General features: G+C 32.7%; 1 protein-coding gene across 1 annotated transcript in view; it reads right to left on the bottom strand.

Annotated features, from left to right (window-relative positions):
- Adgrl4 (adhesion G protein-coupled receptor L4) overlaps positions 1–18553 on the bottom strand; it is a 105032-nt gene that overhangs the window by 28961 nt on the left and 57518 nt on the right. Inside the window, exons 4-10 of the mRNA XM_005330711.5 lie at positions 14724–14873; positions 14265–14335; positions 13154–13333; positions 12862–13045; positions 11433–11549; positions 7061–7266; positions 301–474 (exon numbers count right to left, since the gene is read on the bottom strand). Of these exons, the coding sequence (XP_005330768.2) occupies positions 301–474; positions 7061–7266; positions 11433–11549; positions 12862–13045; positions 13154–13333; positions 14265–14335; positions 14724–14873 (1082 nt within the window). The remainder of the gene's footprint in view (positions 1–300; positions 475–7060; positions 7267–11432; positions 11550–12861; positions 13046–13153; positions 13334–14264; positions 14336–14723; positions 14874–18553) is intronic.

The raw sequence follows: 18553 nt of genomic DNA on the forward strand, positions 1-18553 counted from the left end.
TAAAACACTAAGAATTTATAGATGGATATTTAATTTAATATGTAATCTACTAGATATTACAGATTAGATAAATCATAGATTAGAAATAACCTAAAGTCCAAACTAGATATGTCTTATAAGGCAGGGAGAAAGACAGAGACTAAAAGACAGATAAAATATTTTTGGTTTTATAATTATATTATATATGCTATTTATATCCAAGAAAAACATAAAATTAATTATTCTTTTGAATTGTATGGAATAAAAGCAGAAAAAGAAACATAGTCAGATTTATATATATGCAATGGGAAATTGTCTTACAATTGAAGAACTAGAAGACATCAAAATTGCAAAATGGGTCAGGTGGTTACAACGACAGGAGGTATGGGTCTCATTTGAGTAGATCAGCTCACAGCCCTCCAAAGACCAGCTGCCATTCATGGTATCAGGTGAATAGTTCCAAAATGCACACTGAGTCCTATACTTATCTGTGATCTGAAAAAGAAACATTTTACTGATGGAAAAAAAGAAAAAGTTACATAATGTTGCTTTAATTTTATTTAAAATACCATTAATACAATTAAAATAATGTCTAGAAAATAAAGCATAAAATGAATTCTAATAAATGCAGGTTATTGCTACATGAAAGAATTGAAATTTGTCTTGCAACAATGTTATTTTATCAATCTTATGTCACAGAGTTGTGATCATTTATATTATTAAAGGAGATCCTGGATATATTCTTTAACTCAATGTATAAACCATCATATGTAGTTTTATTAAAAAAAATGTTCATTATTTACTGAACGTTTGCCATATCCTATGTATTCAAAATCTAATACTGAACAAAACATACGAAAATGTTTGTACCAGTGACCTTATATCCTAGTTGGGGATGAAAAGTTATTAAATGTAAAAAGTAAATCTGGGAAAGAGGAAAATGGAAAGGAAGTTGGTGTAAGGAGGTGGTGTCTAAACAGATAACTCCATGAAGGAGGAGTGAGCCCTACAGACTGGGGAACAGAAGGTTCCACACAGTTGAAGTGGCAAATAGAAAACCCCTGAAGTGAGACGACAGGAATCCTCCAGAAGTGTCCAGAAGCCAGTTAAGATACAGCACCATGAACAGGAGAGAGAATAGAGCTGATGAAATCAAACCAGAGCTCCATCACATAGATAATGGAATGGTTGAGCAATAAATAGCAGAACTCTTATGGGCAACAGTGGGAGCACTGACACAGTCTGAGTTTGGGGTGAGTCTGAGAAGACAATGATGGAGCTCAGTTGAAGAGATGACTAGAAGGTTTCTAGAAGAGGCTACATGGAGAAAATGGAAAGCCTTTATCTAATGGACTGGAAATTCAATCCAATGCCACTGGAAACAGAGGGACTCTAGGACTGGGGGTCCAAAGTCCACTGAAAGCACAGATGCCATTCAGGAAAAGAGCAGTCAAGTGAGGTCTGTTTACACACTGGACCTCCACCCCCGACCACCCCCCATCACCCACATTTTCTTAGTTCTCTTAATCCTTGAAGCTAAGCTACCAACCTTATGCAGGAAAGGAAAACTGATAGGCTCAAGAGAAATTGGCTTTTGTTACTGACCTTTAAGATCTTCCAATGCCAGAGCCAGGAACCTACCCGATGAAAACTCTCTGGTGAAGCACATCACTGCCACAAACCTACTGGAGCATGCTCTGCCTCAGTATGAAACACGATGGATAGCCATGAACCACTAGACACCAGAGAACAAGCTCTCACACCAAAGAGGTAGGACCAAGGCTATCCAGCCAAACAGGAAAACAGGAGGAAGGCAAGGCAGGCTGCAGATAATAGTTTAAAAACATACACGAAGTGTATCTGACAGAAGAGATACTACATTTGTTAAACAAGATGAAGGTCAAAAAGAGTGAAACTTTTCCATGAAAATTATAAATAAAGGAAAACTAAAAAAAACATTTGGATGAAAAGAGAAATAAAAAATATAAAACTTTTTTTTAAATTAGAAGCTTAACTTGAAAGTCTAACAAAGAAAAGGAGAAAGAGAAAAAGAGAACAGAGAAACTGGACAAGGAGAAGGAGAAATTAGCAAAGAATTAACAGAGTATTTTCTAGAATTAATGCCGAAACATTTTCAGACTATACAGACTCTCAAAATTTCTACTATTACTAACGAATAAAGACCCATACTGAAGTCCAGCTCAAAGATTTTGGAATATTGAGAATAATTTTAAGATCTGAGAAGTCTGAAAGAGAGAGAGAGAGAGAGAGAGAGAGAGAGAGAGAGAGAGAGAGAGAGAGAGAGGATAAAGAGGGAATGAGAGAGAACATGTAAAAGGCTATACATTTTAATTAAAATATTAATTGTGTTCTACTTCTCCAAGTTAGCCTTGAAGTTAGAAGATATGAGCAAGGTCTAGAAAGTTGAGAAAAAACATTTATAATTCATAACCCAGTGTCATGCATCATGATATTATCTTGTAGGAAAAGATGGGGCAAGACACTGAAGATAGCAGGAAAGAGTTTTATTTAGCTGTAGCCAGGTTCAGAGGGCAGAACTTTTGCTGTAATCAATTAATCCCCCGAACCCCAAGTTCAGGTAGTTTCAGAATTTTATACCCAGCATGTAAGAGCAGGGGCTCAGAAATTCACAGTCTGCAGAAGTTCACATAAAAACAGCTTTTTCTTTTCCTGTTCTGGGCAAGTTAACCCTTCAAGGACAACACCTGAGCAGGAGAGAGTGTCTTCTTCCCTTTCTTTCCTCCCTCTGCCAGATGTTACTAACTGGTAACTTCTCTTAGAAATGTAGTCATCTCTGTGAAGGCCAGAGGCCTTGTTAAAGGACTTCTCTATTTTTTTTTTATCACATTTTGCATTTACAAACATACTTCTACAAAGTACTATACTGGATTCATGTTTTTGAAAAACAAGTAAAGAGCGTTTAGAACCTGGAGTGCTGATTTCTTCCAGGCCAGTGGGCAAGTAAAACAGAGCAACAGGAAAATAGGAAGTTTAACTACATTGAACTTTTTTTGTAGAGTCTCTTTTGCTTATAGTCTTAAAATTAATTATGGTGAAGATTTCTGGCAAAGCTTGGTTAAGATTTTTTTGTGTGGAGGAGGGGGTGCCACTACAATCTAGAAGACATAATGGTAAGGTATAAACATAAAATATTGATACATAGATAGATAGATACTATAGATAGATATGTAGGTATAGATGATATATTAATATATCATATGATATATTTGATATATAAAAGCCTATTAGTTTTTCTTTCCTGCATAAAGGGCTGTAGCTTAGCTTCAGAGACTGTATACCATATATATATATATATATATATATATATATATATATATATATATATATAGAGAGAGAGAGAGAGAGAGAGAGAGAGAGATGATATATATAGATAGGTATATAGATATAGATATGATATACATAGATATAATATAGATAGATAGGTAGATATCTCACACACACACAAGTATCAATTTCATACTCACTATAGCTACATCTCTATCTATGAGATAAATAACCAGATAATGCAAGGGCTTAAAATGTGACCTTCTATGCTTCTTTTCTCAAGTAGCCACCAGAGAATATGCCACCAAAATACACAACTAAACCAAGAAAAAGGATGAGATTGGCTTGGGGAAACATAGAGCCTGATGCAGAAGAGAGGGGACTGTATGTATGGGGTAATGGTGAGAGGACAGCGAGGCTCATGGTGGCACAGCAACCATAGTGTAGATCATAGGGACAGCAACTTTACAGAAGAAAAACTTCTGACAGAGAATCACATGTTCTTCTGTGTTTTCAAAGGCATCAGGTACCATCATAGAGTTTGGGAACAAATTAGTAATGGATATACAGAAATATAAGCAAACATGTATCAATTCATTTATAGGAAAAGATTCAGCCTCATGTTTCAGCTGCAAATAACACATTCCAAGTTACAACACTACAGACATTGAAAACTGATTTTATTGGAAATTGGAGGTAAGCATGGGATGATGGGTGGCTCAGGAAGTTTGTCTATCATAGGGGAAAAGAGGTAAAAGAACTAAATCTGAATCTTTCAAAGATGACAGTTAGGAGGTAAGACCTATTTTTAGAAGTATAAAATGAAGAGTAACTGAGGTTTGGTGAGATAAAACGGCAAAGAAACTTTAAGAAGTCAGAGACTTCAGTATATTCATTAACTAAGACACTGGAGTAAATGTAGAGAGATCCAGGAAAGATGAGGTAATGACTGAAGCGAATTCTCTTGGGAATTAGATTGTCAAGGATTTGAAGAGCACCAGACTGGGCAGAATAATGAGGATTATGGAGAGCAAGGTTCTGAAGGAGGTCTGCAGAGGAGTGCCATCCTCTCCTACTGATTGCCAACTGACCACATGCAAATTGTTTAATCTCCTGAAGTCCCAGCTACCTTATGTATAAAATGTGATAACAGTATATCATGCATATGGATCTTATGAGAATTGAGAGCTTTTCTTCAAAGTAAATCATTTAGAAATGGCATGATAACACTGTTTTGTACTATCCACTAATATTTTATTATTGATATTGTTACTACTATTAATATTCCTCTGAGGTAATAAAAGGTGCATAACAGACATAATTTATCAAGTCACAGATAAATTATGGGAGACTCAAGTCACTAATGCTATTATGTGTGAGATATCTTCTGTTTTCTCAGGGAAAATAATAAGGGGTCAAATTATCATTCTCAGAGAAAGAGGATGCAGGGAGTAAGTAGAAAGTAAGGGTCATTATTTTGAGTTACAAAACATTTGTACAGGTGGGCGGATCAAGGACAATTAAGTCTTTCCATGGATGATTTTGAAGAGGGTTATTTTTTTCTTTTCACATGTGTGCTTTATGTTTTGGTTCTTTTCAAAAGAAAAAAAAAGTGAAGTGGGTTGTCTTTGCAATTTTAAGCTACAAAAACATTTAGTATCTCTGATCAAAAAGCACGAGAATCAAAAATAAAAATAGACAAATAAGATTACATCAAACGTAAAGTCTTCTCTACAGCAAAGTACATAATAGAGTGAAATAACAAGGTACAGAATAGAAAAATATGTTTGCTAACTACACATCAGACAAGGGACTAATATCAAGTATACATAAAAAACTAGAAAAGAAAAAAAATTGGAACAATAAAAACAGCCTGATTAAAAATGGGAAATAGGCATAAATAGACATTCCTCAAAGAAGATATACAAATGGCAACTTATTTGAAAAAAATTCCAACTTCACTAATTATCATTGTGAGATATCACTTCACATCTCTTAGGATGGCTATTATTAAAAGACAAAAGTTAATAAGTGCTAGAAAGGATGAGAAAAGGGAACCCTTGAACACTGTTGGTAGGAATGTAAGTTAGTACAGCCATGATGGGAAAAAAAATATGGAGATTCCTCAAAAAAATTAAAAAGGGAACTACTATATAACTCATTAATCTTACTAGTGATCGTATATCCAAAGGAAATGACAAAAGCATGTTAAAGAGATATCTGCACTCTCATGTTTACTGAAGCACTATTCACAGTAGCAAAGAAATGAGAACAACCTAAAGGTCCATCAACTGATGAATGGATAAAAAAATGTGGTACATGCACACAGTGGAACACTATAAAGCCACAAAAAAGAATGAAATCCCACCATTTGTGACTACAAGTATGGAAATGGAAATGATTATGTTACATGAAATAAGCCAGGAACAGAAAGACAAGCATCATATAATCTCACCTAATCATGGAATAAAAGATGATGTCATAGAAGTTAACAATAAAATGGTGTCATAGAAGTTAACAATAAAAGAGAGGAAAATAGGAGGAAGAGAGGAATGGGGAAAGGGTTATTAATTTAAGGTGCTAAGTTGAGCTTGAAGAGAAAGAATTTCTGTTGTGATACTTTGCATAGTTGAGTGACCATGGAAATGATGTATACTGTATATTTCAAAAAGCAAAAATAAAAGATTTTGAATGTTTTCATCATAAAGAAATGAAATTTTAAGAGACAGATATGTTTAACCTGATTTAAAACATTATGTAATATATACATGTATTGAAATATCATGATACCCCATAAGTATATATAATTTTTATGTTTTTATGTATTAAATATAAATTTAAATAAAAATGAAAACTATGTCCAAGTTTACATTCTTAAAAAACCCACACTTCTTTTTCTCTCTGTAATGCTTATCATTGTTTACCTATTATTTACGTGAATTTTCTATACATTTAGTCGCTTTCCTTTAGAAGTCCTCATTGAACAATGACATATCTGCGTTATGTGTATGCATATGTATGCTTTTGGTTTAGAAAGTTTCTCCCCACTAACATGAACACACGAATATAATGGCCAGCTTCAAGGTTCTTCAAATGGAGTTTTGAAGGTTTCTTTGACCATGTACAAAAACCAAAATTCTTCTGAAAGCCCAGGAAAATCATCAACTGTACAAAGGTGGCAAACAATCCATGATTTTTGAGTTTCCCTATTCACTGGGAACTAAAATAGCTTGGCTAGTTCGAATGGTGCTTTTTACTATATAGCTTTAATTATATTTGAATTTAAAAATGATTTTGAATAAAAATAAAAGAGTAAAGTGGTTTTGGCTATTTATGAAATTTTATAAAAGTCTGTATGATTTTGTTTTACTCCACACCCAAATTCCTACAAACATTGTTTTAAATTACAATTATAAAGTAAAGGCCTCACTTATTGAACAAGTGCATTTATATTTTCAACTGTGATACTTTCTCATGATTCATTTCTTGAAGGCACGAAAACTTCCAAAATGAATAGTGTACTTAAAAGAATAAAACTGAAACATAACAATTTTAGAGAACCAAATATGTAAATTCTTTGGTACTGATCAGAAACTTCAAAGAACACTATGAGTATAAAAATGTTTTATAGAAAAGTTAGTTGAAAACATTTTACTCTCTTAATTTTACATCCATATTTTTAAGCTATAAAACTCACATGTATTAAAATGACAATACCACAACAAAAAAAGCATTTCTCTGAATGTATCACCATCTAAAAAAAAAAACAACTTACCTTTATGTGACTTAATGTAAATGTTATTTTTTCCAGTTCATACAATGTGGGTGGATTTGAGTTCACTGAGACAGAAATGACTGAAGAGACGACTCTTTCCTCCTCTTCAGAATTATCAGAAGATTGAGGTTCCAATAAGAAGTTGTCAGATGATGAAAGCAAGGGGCCAATACTTTTATAATATAAAAATGCGACTGCAACATTGCCTATTAATCAAATTAATATGCTTAGTAAAATTCTTATGAAACAAAAATTATATTGGAGCTTTTAAACATAAAAATAGAACAAACAAAAATTTTACTCTAAGGAAGCCTTACAAATACACAGATACCGAAGTTCGGGCCACACTAAGCCCATGTATACATTATCAAACCATGGTAAGACTGCTATTATTGTCTGATCTCCATGAATCTGAAAATGATCATGAACTGTAGGTTCCCCTTTGCACACACAATAGTTAGAGAAAAATAGTCTCAGATTAAGTTACATCTAAATCTTGATCAACCAGAATGTGAAGCATATTCACTTGAAAGGTAAAATTTTGAGTTATTACTTCCATGTGCAAATATATGAACTGGAGAGATACTGACAGAAAATTATCACAGGTTTATAGAATTTACTCATTAAGTCTCAAATTTTCAGTTCCACAAATATTTCAACAAAATTGACACAAGTACATTAAGAGAGGTTGGAAATCATAATCTAGAGCTTATATTTAATATTAATATTATTACTTTGCAATTACATTATAACATAATTATATTATTATGGAAATTTATATTATATATACAGTATATTTAAGTTTTTGTGGATGTTCCACATCTGGGCCAGTGGGACAAAATAGGTTAAGAAAGTTTAAGATTGCGTGACTTGCCACTGAGTTTAATGTTATTTTCACTGAACATGCTCTTATTTAATGTGTGCCAGAGGAGGAAGTGGATTGACCTGAGACGCAGCCATTTATGGCATCCCCTGACATTCCACAATGCAGTGTATTAGAATGTAACCCAATACTGAAGATTTATAAATACAAATAATGATACCATCATCAAAAACAAAGTCCTGTGATAATAAAACTGGAAACCTCCACATCATACTAACAATATGATTCTTAATGTTAATTAAGAATTAATAAATAATAAGATTACCATTATCAATATCTATTAGTATTCTTCAGTATGATTATGTTAGGCAAAAGTTGCCAAGGTGTATCCCTATGCATATTTCTTATGGTAATTTTAAAAGGCACCACTGGAAATGTTAACAGATTGCTTGAACCACATATAGCACATAGAACATTTTCCTGTCAACTTAGAATACTTATATCAAAGAAACAAATGGGTGTTAGTGTAACACAGTTGGACTAGTGCAATTAGGACTCCAAGAGATTTAGACAATTATCCCAGGCTTTGCTGTGGAGAGACAAGGGCCTAAAAACCTTTTCAGTCAATACAACATCTAGTTGATAATAGTGATTTCTTTGGGGTCGTAATAAGAGATGGTCTGAAATCAAATGAAGAATCGAAAGAGCAGGTGGAACCAAAAATTCTGTTACTTACTGCTATCTTATCTAAAGACAAATATTATTTAACATCTATTTTTTTACCTTGGGCAAGGGGTACCATAGAGAATGCTCCAAAATCCCTTTGATTACCTTTAAGAATATTGTTTCAATATTTGTTCGATCTCAAACTTTTGAACCTTTTCCAGTTCTTTCTTATGATTTTTCACTCCCTCTAGCCCTGTTCTAGGTTTGAGCTCTCTTACCAAATCTATATCTTCTTCAAAAATTAGGGGTCAATCACTAATGGAAGAAATTAAAAACCTGGAGTAGTATGAAAATAATAGGTAATTTCCTATTAAATCATTACTCATTCTTCCCCATTTTTCTTCTTAATACAGTTTTATGTTAGTCTTTTTTGTGCTATGATCTTTCTAATATCTATTAATATTACCATACCTTTTCTAAGAAGTGGATATAGCCTTTAATTCAATGACTAGAACCAATACTTGAGCATTTTCTCAATGGGAAAAAAACCAAACACTGAAATCTGGAGGGACTGTACTTTAACAATTACATAAATTTGTTAAAGGGTTGTTATTCAGTAACTGTTTTTTCTTAGATTTACCTATTTTATTTTTTGGCCTCTATTTCCTTAATATGATATTTAGAAAGTTTTTTATTACCATGGTCCAATCATGAGTTGCAGTACAAACTACTGGAAAATTATTAGTATGACAGAAATTATGTTTTTCTATATGTTAAAAACCAAGATCAATTGTTTCAACCTAGACTATGCAATGAACTCCTTAGAGAATCATTATTCTCCCACTTATTTATTGCTACTTCTCTTGAGAATAACTAAAAGCATCTTCTCAACAGGAATTTATATGCTTCTCTATTTTGTTGTCTAAATATTATTTGAATTTCATAAGTAATTTAAAAGTAAGCATGTGGAATCTCTCAATAAAATTCTATTATCTTTTTATTACAAAACCATGGTCAGAGTACTGAATCTTGTTCTTTTCATCCTCAGCCCCTTTCCTTCATTCTTCTAAGATTCAGCCTATAAAAAATATTAAAAATCAGCTGTTCCCCATGGACCTACTACATATTCCTACAAATAGCAATGTACATGTTTTAAATAATACATGTGTTTTAGTTATGAATGCTGTCAATAAGTGAAATCACACATAAACATCACTGAGAGGGTATGATCAGTTTGTTAGATTTGCCCTTATATTTAAGAATCAACCTTGAGGAAAAGACATTTTCTCATTCTGCTTTATCGAGAGCTGATATTACTATGCCTTTCAATGTCAGTTTATATGTGCAATCATTAAATATAACAAAGCTACCATACAATCAGACAGTATCCTTTTGAGATACTAATTCCATGACAATTTCATCATCTGTCACTATAATGGTTATTTTCAATGTTTTTTTTTCCCCCAACCTCTAAACACTATTCAATGTCTTTGAAATTTCTACAGTTTGTGTTCTTTGGAATAGCTATTAAGTATTATGTATATATATATATATATATATATATATATATATATAGAGAGAGAGAGAGAGAGAGAGAGAGAGAGAGAGAGAGAGAGAGATTTAGCTAATTAGAATCTGGTATAATAACTTAGCGTCAAGGGTTCAAAGTCAGTGTAGTTTAGATATTTTCCTTTGATTATTATTTTGGGGGAGGTGGTATTGGGGATTGAACTCAGGAGCATTTAACCACTGAGCCACATCCCCAGCCCTTTTTTTGTATTTTATTTAGAGACAGGGTCTGAGTTGTTTATCTACTTGCTAAGTAGTTGAGTCTGGCTTTGAACTTGTGCCTCAGCCTCCCCACCCACTGGTAATACAGGCATGTACCACCACATCTGGCTTTTCCTTTGTTTTATGACTATAGGTTTCTTACTATTGTATAGAAAATGACAGGAAGAATGGAGAGGATAATATTGATGAATGAAGAAAAAAATCCCTGGTTAGTGCAGTGGAAACAAAACAAAACAAAAAGGCTTTCTTCTGAGAATGGATGTATACTATGTTCTTAATAAGAAAGAAATCTTATCTTTTTTATGAAATAGTGTCTACACATGAGACTCTGTGTGTCTTGTATATTTTTTTCATTTGTATTTATGACCATACACATATTATTTGAAGATATATTCTGGTTCATGTTTTCCTAGATAATATATTTTTACCCACATGAGAACAACTACAATAAAAATTCTATCAGCAGAGATTTTTTCTAAGTGTACTGCTCTGAAAGAGCAGATAAGTGGTTAAATTTAAATAGTAGCTACTTGTTTGGTTCTTGTTAGTTGACAGGAAAGATATTGTTGAGATGATTTCTTTTTTTAACATCCTCCTATCTAGTACTGATTCTGTACTAGTTTCTGATAAGCATGGAGATGAATCCACTAACTTTGCACCTTAGTTTCATTATCTATAAAATGAGATATAAATTATATAGTCATTAAGTTGACTGTTGGTGCTAGCATTCTCTGATTCAAGTTTTTAAATAATGCTGTCTTTAGGTTAGTTAAGAGTTTACTGTGCAAAGGCTAAGAAATGACAAGTGAAAAGAGAAGTCTAAATAACTTAGTATTTTATAAACATGATCTATATTTTGTTTCACACAATCTCAAATTTGTTTTCATGAAGAAGAATAAAGACCCAGGTCAGCTAAAATTTTCCTCAGGTACTAAAAATGAAACTTTTAAATACAAATTGTAGATATTCTGTAAATAAACATTAAATATTTTTATATAGGAAAATACACATTATATGTGCATGTGATATAATCAAATGCATGACAACTTTTATTGCAAATTCATTGATACATTGCATATAAGATTGTCCTACCATCTGAATTGTATGCAGCTTTTCTCTTTGGAAAGATCTTTATATAATCTCCGTCCACATTCATATGGGGATGAATATGTTTCATGTGATATGAATCAAAATAGAAAACTTTGAAAGCTGAAACAAAACCATGAAAATCATAAATTCTCCAAAATTAGTTTACTCACTATTCATAATCAATGTATTTGTTTATTTAGAGACAGTTTAATCCATCATTATTATATTTCAACTTCCTAATAAATGAACATATTCTGAACATATCCAAGCAATGTAATTTTTTGTTGTTATTGTTTTGGTATTTGGTATTGAACAAGGGGTGTTTTATCACTAAGTTAAATCCCAGCCCTTTTTATTTTTTATTTGAAACACCATCTCAGTAAGTTGCTTAAGGCCTAGCTGAGTTGCTGAGGCTGATCTGAAACTTGCTTTTCGCCTGCCTTGGCCTCGCCAGTCTCTGGAATTACAGGCTATTAGAGGCATGTCTCAAAGTGCTAAGCAAACATTATAATTTATATCTTAAAAATATGATGTTTTAATTTTTCATTTCATTATAGCACTCATGGTTTAATTCATACTGTGTTAAATAAATGATAAAATACATATGCATTCAAGGGCCTTCATACATAATTACTAAACCCAAGATAAGCAACATCTACTTAGAGTATGTTATCTATAACATACCTTACTATCTGAAGAGTGAATGAATTAAATTAGTGTGAGATAATTCCCTTAACTGGTGATTTTTACCTTTTTTGAAGCAATATCTAGAAATTTAGGGCCCCCATGTATCAATCAAAATGCTTACAAAGCTAATTTTGATAAGTGGTGAAATCTTGATAATTATTTTTGTAATGTACTATTACATAACAGATCATAACCCAGAAAACATAATAACAAAATGCAATGATTATTTAAAAATATATATCTTGCTTCCTTAGGACAACTTTATAGGTATCCTTAATTTGACCCAAGATCATGAATGGTTTTAGTATAAAATTGCATTAAGCAGGGAACTTTTTAACTTACCATATTTACTACTTCATGTTATCAAAAAGCAAAGGGTTCCTAAACAGATATTTAAATATACTAAGAAGATCTGATGTCACTATCTTTGGTCAAAGTAGATTCTAAGAAGTTATAACATAACTGGCTGCAAATAACAGGAAGGTATTGTGCTCTGTATATTTAAATGCTAAACAATTCAGGGATGGGAAAAGATGAATGTGTCAGGAAGGAAGCAGCACCTCTATAGTCATTTTTTCTGCTGTGCAGTACTTTGTTCATATAGCTCCTGCACTATACATCGCTATTCACTTCTACATTGATAAACCTACCAATTTAATCAACACTGTTTTAAACACCCATCCCTCCTTTGGAGACTGGCTTGCTTGAAAACACTACTGCTTTGAAATTGACCTTCAAGTCTTACCTACATCAGTTGAATTTGTATCAAATTGAGTGCTCTTTTGGAAATTCTGAGAAATCCTTAAGGTAACTTGTTCAGCAGTATGCATCAGTTTTGTAAGATAAGCTCTCCTGTGATTCGTCGACAGTTTGTCCCAGATTATTAATGTGTCCTTTTGAACAAAATTATTCATGGTTTTTACAAATTCCTATAAAAGAAAGTAAGTCTTAAAAATATTGGAATCCTTCACTAATCCCAAATGTAAGGAAAAATGTAAAGATGAATTATATTAAAAGTTAAAGCTCAACATACTCACAGTTAGAGTTGCATTAGAAAGGGTGTCCTTGGCTGAGATAGTGTTATTCATGTAACCTAGTAAGGGGGATGATTCAGCTAATATTTCTATATATGTAATTACATCCGTCGGTGAAAGCTCAGTCACAGAATTTCTATAGACTTCTTGTAACAAAGCCATAGGTTCTTTTATCAGTCCCATCTAAGCAAAAATGAGTCCAGACAAGGGATCCAATTTAGACTTTTATAGCTTTTCAAGAATAAAACTCATATGTTAAGTTTATTCTACTGTTGATTTTCTTGTCCTATACGTATATATTTAATTACCAGATTAAACTTAAACCAAAACATGCATCAATTAAATCTGAATTATTTTCAAGGGATTAGTAGATAACTTAAAAAGCATAGCATTTTCTTCATAAAAGACACAGAATGTATTTGAATGGACAATTTAAAAAATAACTTTTAAAGTAACTTCCTATATTCCAATATGGAATTATATCTTAACCAAAAAATATGTTAATATTTAAGCTCCTTACTCCTTATAAATATTGATATCCTAAGTGATAAATTATAACTTAATAACTTAAATTAGATTTTAATCAGCCAAAGGAGATTCTTTACTATGTGATCAAAGAGAAATTTGCTTTAGCTGATAGTTGATTGCTCTTGTTGAGATTCATATTTTCAATCACATGACAATAATTTTATGAAAGTCTGACTTTATTTGCTCTTTGAAGTATTCACTTTGAAGTACAAAATCTAGTTGTATTCAACTATGTCTTCTTAGAACACAGGATTGGATCAGGAGTCAAAGAAAAGTTTTACTATTTCATTTAATAACCTTCTTTTTAGGAAGAAGGTAATTTTCCAGTATACTGAATAATGAACAAATTACATAAACTAAACCTGTAGAAGTTTAAAATCTCCAAACCTCAACACTTTGGAGATTTTAAAACTAATTCTATTTGTAATGGTTACACAATATTTAGACCTTATATGTAATCAATTACCACAAGTTGAGATTGAAGTTCAACTGATACTTACTCTTCTTGATATAAGACATTGGAAGTATTTTAATTGAGACCAAAATGGCAAAAGAGAATAAATTTGAACTCAGCTTGTCTACTTACTTTTTTTAAAGTTTTATTAATATTTTTGGCAATGCAGGCATTATCTAAATGGCAGTTTGCATTCACATTTTCTGCAGGAAAAAATAGATTACATGGTAAGTTTAAAAAAATATTTTCCTAAACTAATCATATTGATGACAATGATTTTGTTCACTCATTCATAAAAATTCATGAAATCATATTCTTTAACACTAGAGTTTCCATTTCCATTTTAGAATACATAATAGTTTGTAGAAAATAGAAGAAAGGATTAAGGAATGACAATTAAATGCATAAAACATGCTGCCTACCTCTTCTGTTAAATAGTTTTATTTATAACCTTTTCTTAATTCATTTTATAGACACAAATGAATGCTGGCACATTTTCTTGGAAATATAACTCTTTGATACTTCACAATTGTGTTGTAAATGTTTTACATAGTTCTTTGACTACACAAAAAATTTAATAACATAAATTACCTTGGCAGTAAGAGCCATCATTAGGCATGAACTTCGCCTTTCCTGTGGATGTCTGATAACCTTCCTCACAGAAGCAGTTGTACCCACCGTTCACATTTTCACACACTGCGTGAGCACCACACACAACGGATTCACTGCACTCATCTATATCTGGAAATATTTGAAAAATTAGTTTTTTTAATTTAGTGTTCAAATAGTTGTTTACCTTGTTGATAGCAGTATTACATATGGTTGGTGATTTCATATCCTATCATTTGGTAAAAAGCAAAGAAAACAAGACAACATATTTTTGAACTCTAATTTGGCCAATTCATTTTCACTGTGTACTGAAAATGTCATTCATGGGCCAAATTCTCAAATTGCTTTCTGAATAGCAATGATTCATCAACATAGTCATTTAAATAACTTCCATCATTGAAATGTAATATTTAGGTGTAATTTAATAAAAAAAAATTTAAAAATATACTTTAAATTATTAGTTGTTTAGTCTTAAGCTAAATTTATTGTAAAGACTGGGTTTCAAATAATCTGGAGAATAAACGAATTATTAACTTTCTTTCCAAACCTTCATTTTATACATAAAAATTAAGATGTAGCAGATGTGTTATTCAACTTCCTTCAAATTTACCACAACTTATTACTTTTGTACATATTTTACTTTTACTATGATTCTTCATATGCAATCATCACAGATAAAGTGAAGATAAAGTAATAAATTGCACAGAATTTATTTATTTATTTATTTATTTATTTATTTATTTATTTATTAAAACCACAATAAAGGTGCTAGGTTTTAAGCTCAATTCATTTGTATTCTGAATTCAAAATTTTATATACTACAATGAAATATGACTTAAAGTTATAAATATAGTATAAATACACTTCCAGAAAAGAGACTGATTTCAAGAAACTGAATCATCCAGATCATTACCTTAAATTAATGCCAAGGTTTTTTGGTGTGTGGGGGTAATGGGGGATTTAATTCAGGGGCACTCAACCACTGAGTCATATCCCCAGCCCTATTTTGTATTTTATTTAGAAACAGGATCTCATTCAGTTGCTTAGCACCTTGATTTTGCTGAGGCTGGCTTTGAACTCCTGATCCTCTTGCCTCAGCCTCTCATGCTGCTTGGATTATAGGCACAGGCCAATAATGCCTGGTTCAATGCCGAGCTTTCGTGTTTAGAAGCCCAGCTGCAATTTCTTAGAGATATTTTCTAATAATGAATGAACCAGTAGCTTTAAATTTGCAATTTGGTTTTTTTTTTGCATTTATTTATTTATTTATTTGTTTATTTTTGTTTTGTCTTTTTTAATTCTTTTTTTATTATTATTAGTTGTTCAAAATATTACAAAGCTCTTGACATATCATATTTCATACATTTGATTCAAGCAGATTATGAACTCCCATTTTTACCCCATATACATATTGCAGATTCACATTGGTTCCACATCCACTTTTTTACATACTGCCATACTAGTGTCTGTTGTATTCTGCTGCCCTTCCTATCCTCTACTATCCCCCCACCCCTCCCCTCTCCTCTCCTCCCATCTTCTCTCTCTACCCCATCTACTGTAATTCATTTCTCTCTCTTGTTTTTTTTCCCCTTTCCCTCACTTCCTCTTATATGTAATTTTGTATAACAATGAGGGTCTCCTTCCATTTCCATGCAATTTCCCTTCTCTCTCTCTTTCCCTCCCCCCTCTGGACCCTGTTTAATGGTGATCTTCTTCCCATGCTCTTCCTCCCTATTTTGTTCTTAGTTGCTCTCCTTATATCAAAAATGACATTTGGCATTTGTTTTTTAGGGATTGGCTAGCTTCACTTAGCATAATCTGCTCTAGTGCCATCCATTTCCCTGCAAATTCCATGATATTTTCATTTTTTAGTGCAGAGTAATACTCCAATGTGTATAAATGCCACATTTTTTTAATCCATTCATCTATTGAAGGGCATCTAGGTTGGTTCCACAGTCTAGAAAACTACAGAACCCTAAAGAGAGAAATAGAAGAAGATCTTAGAAGATGGAAAAATATACCCTGTTCATGGATAGGCAGAACTAACATCATCAAAATGGCGATATTACCAAAAGTTCTCTATAGGTTTAATGCAATGCCAATCAAAATCCCAAGGGCATTTCTTGTAGAAATAGAGAAAGCAATCATGAAATTCATATGGAAAAATAAAAGACCCAGAATAGCAAAAGCAACTCTAAGCAGGAAGTGTGAATCAGGCGGCATAGTGATACAAGATTTCAAACTATACTACAGAGCAATAGTAACAAAACAGCATGGTACTGGTACCAAAACAGGTGAGTGGACCAATGGTAAAGAATAGTGGACACAGAGACTAATCCACAAAGTTACAACTATTTTATATTTGATAAAGGGGCTAAAAGCATGCAATGGAGGAAGGATAGCATCTTCAACAAATGGTGCTGGGAAAACTGGAAATCCATATGCAACAAAATGAAACTTAATCCCTTTCTCTTGCCACACACAAAAGTTAACTCAAAATGGATCAAGGAGCTTGATATCAAAGCAGAGACTCTGCATCTGATAGAAGAAAAAGTTGGCTCTGATCTACATATTGTGGGTTGGGCTCCAAATTCCTTAATAGGACACCCATAGCACAAGAGTTAATAACAAGAATATACAAATGGGACTTACTTAAACTAAAAAGTTTTTTCTCAGCAAGAGAAACAAGAAGAGAGGTAAATATGGAGCCTACATCCTGGGAACAAATTTTTACTCCTCACACTTCAGATACAGCCCTAATATCCAGAGTATACAAAGAACTCAAAAAATCAAACAATAAGATAACAAATAACCCAATCAACAAATGGGCCAAGGACCTGAACAGACACTTCTCAGAGGAGGACATTCAATCAATCAACAAGTACATGAAAAAATGTTCACCATCTCTAGCAGTCAGAGAAATGCAAATCAAAACCACCCTAAGATACCATCTCACTCCAGTAAGATTGGCAGCCATTATGAAGTCCAACAATAACAAGTGCTGGCGAGAATGTGGGGAAAAGGGTACACTTGTACATTGCTGGTGGGACTGCAAATTGGTGTGGCCAATTTGGAAAGCAGTATGGAGATTCCTGAGAAAGCTGGGAATGGAACCACCATTTGACCCAGCTATTGTCCTTCTGGGACTATTCCCTGAATACCTTAAAAGAGCTTACTACAGGGATACTGCCACATTGATGTTCATAGCAGCACAATTCCCAATAAATTTGCAATTTGATCTTTAAAAAACCACAGTGTTTACCAGTATTTAAACAGAAGTAATTTAAAGTGACATCTAGCTGGTTATCTTAAATGCAGCTGTTTCTAATTTATCACTTGAAATTTCGATAAGACAAAAACAACCATACTCATACCACTAAAGGCCAGATTTGACAGCAAAACTTCTTCTATGTTCTTGAAGTAATTTCCATTAGCTAGAAAGGTGATGGGATTCAATTTTAAAGGTTAGTATCCTCTGGTTCTTCTGACAAGTTCATGATCTGGACCTTGTAGAAATCTAAGTGCACTCCACCCAAAGAATCTGGAGTGCTGCTGTAGCCTCTTCACCCTGCTTTCCCTTATGTCTATGTGTGTTCAGAAACTATTGCCCACAAAAACAAATGGACAGGAAATAAAGTAAGAGACAAACAGGTTGACTATGACTCCAGGGCTATGGAGAACTATCAAGAAAAGCCTTCTTGCCTGGGCTAAAGACCAAACCAGTGCAGACAGGAGTGCAGACTAGGGTTATTATTTTTCATTAGGTCAAAGAAGTAGGAAAAAATATATGGAACTAAAGCCAGGATAGGTCT

This window comes from Ictidomys tridecemlineatus, chromosome 11, assembly GCF_052094955.1.
Source record: "Ictidomys tridecemlineatus isolate mIctTri1 chromosome 11, mIctTri1.hap1, whole genome shotgun sequence".
Lineage (NCBI taxonomy): Eukaryota > Metazoa > Chordata > Mammalia > Rodentia > Sciuridae > Ictidomys > Ictidomys tridecemlineatus.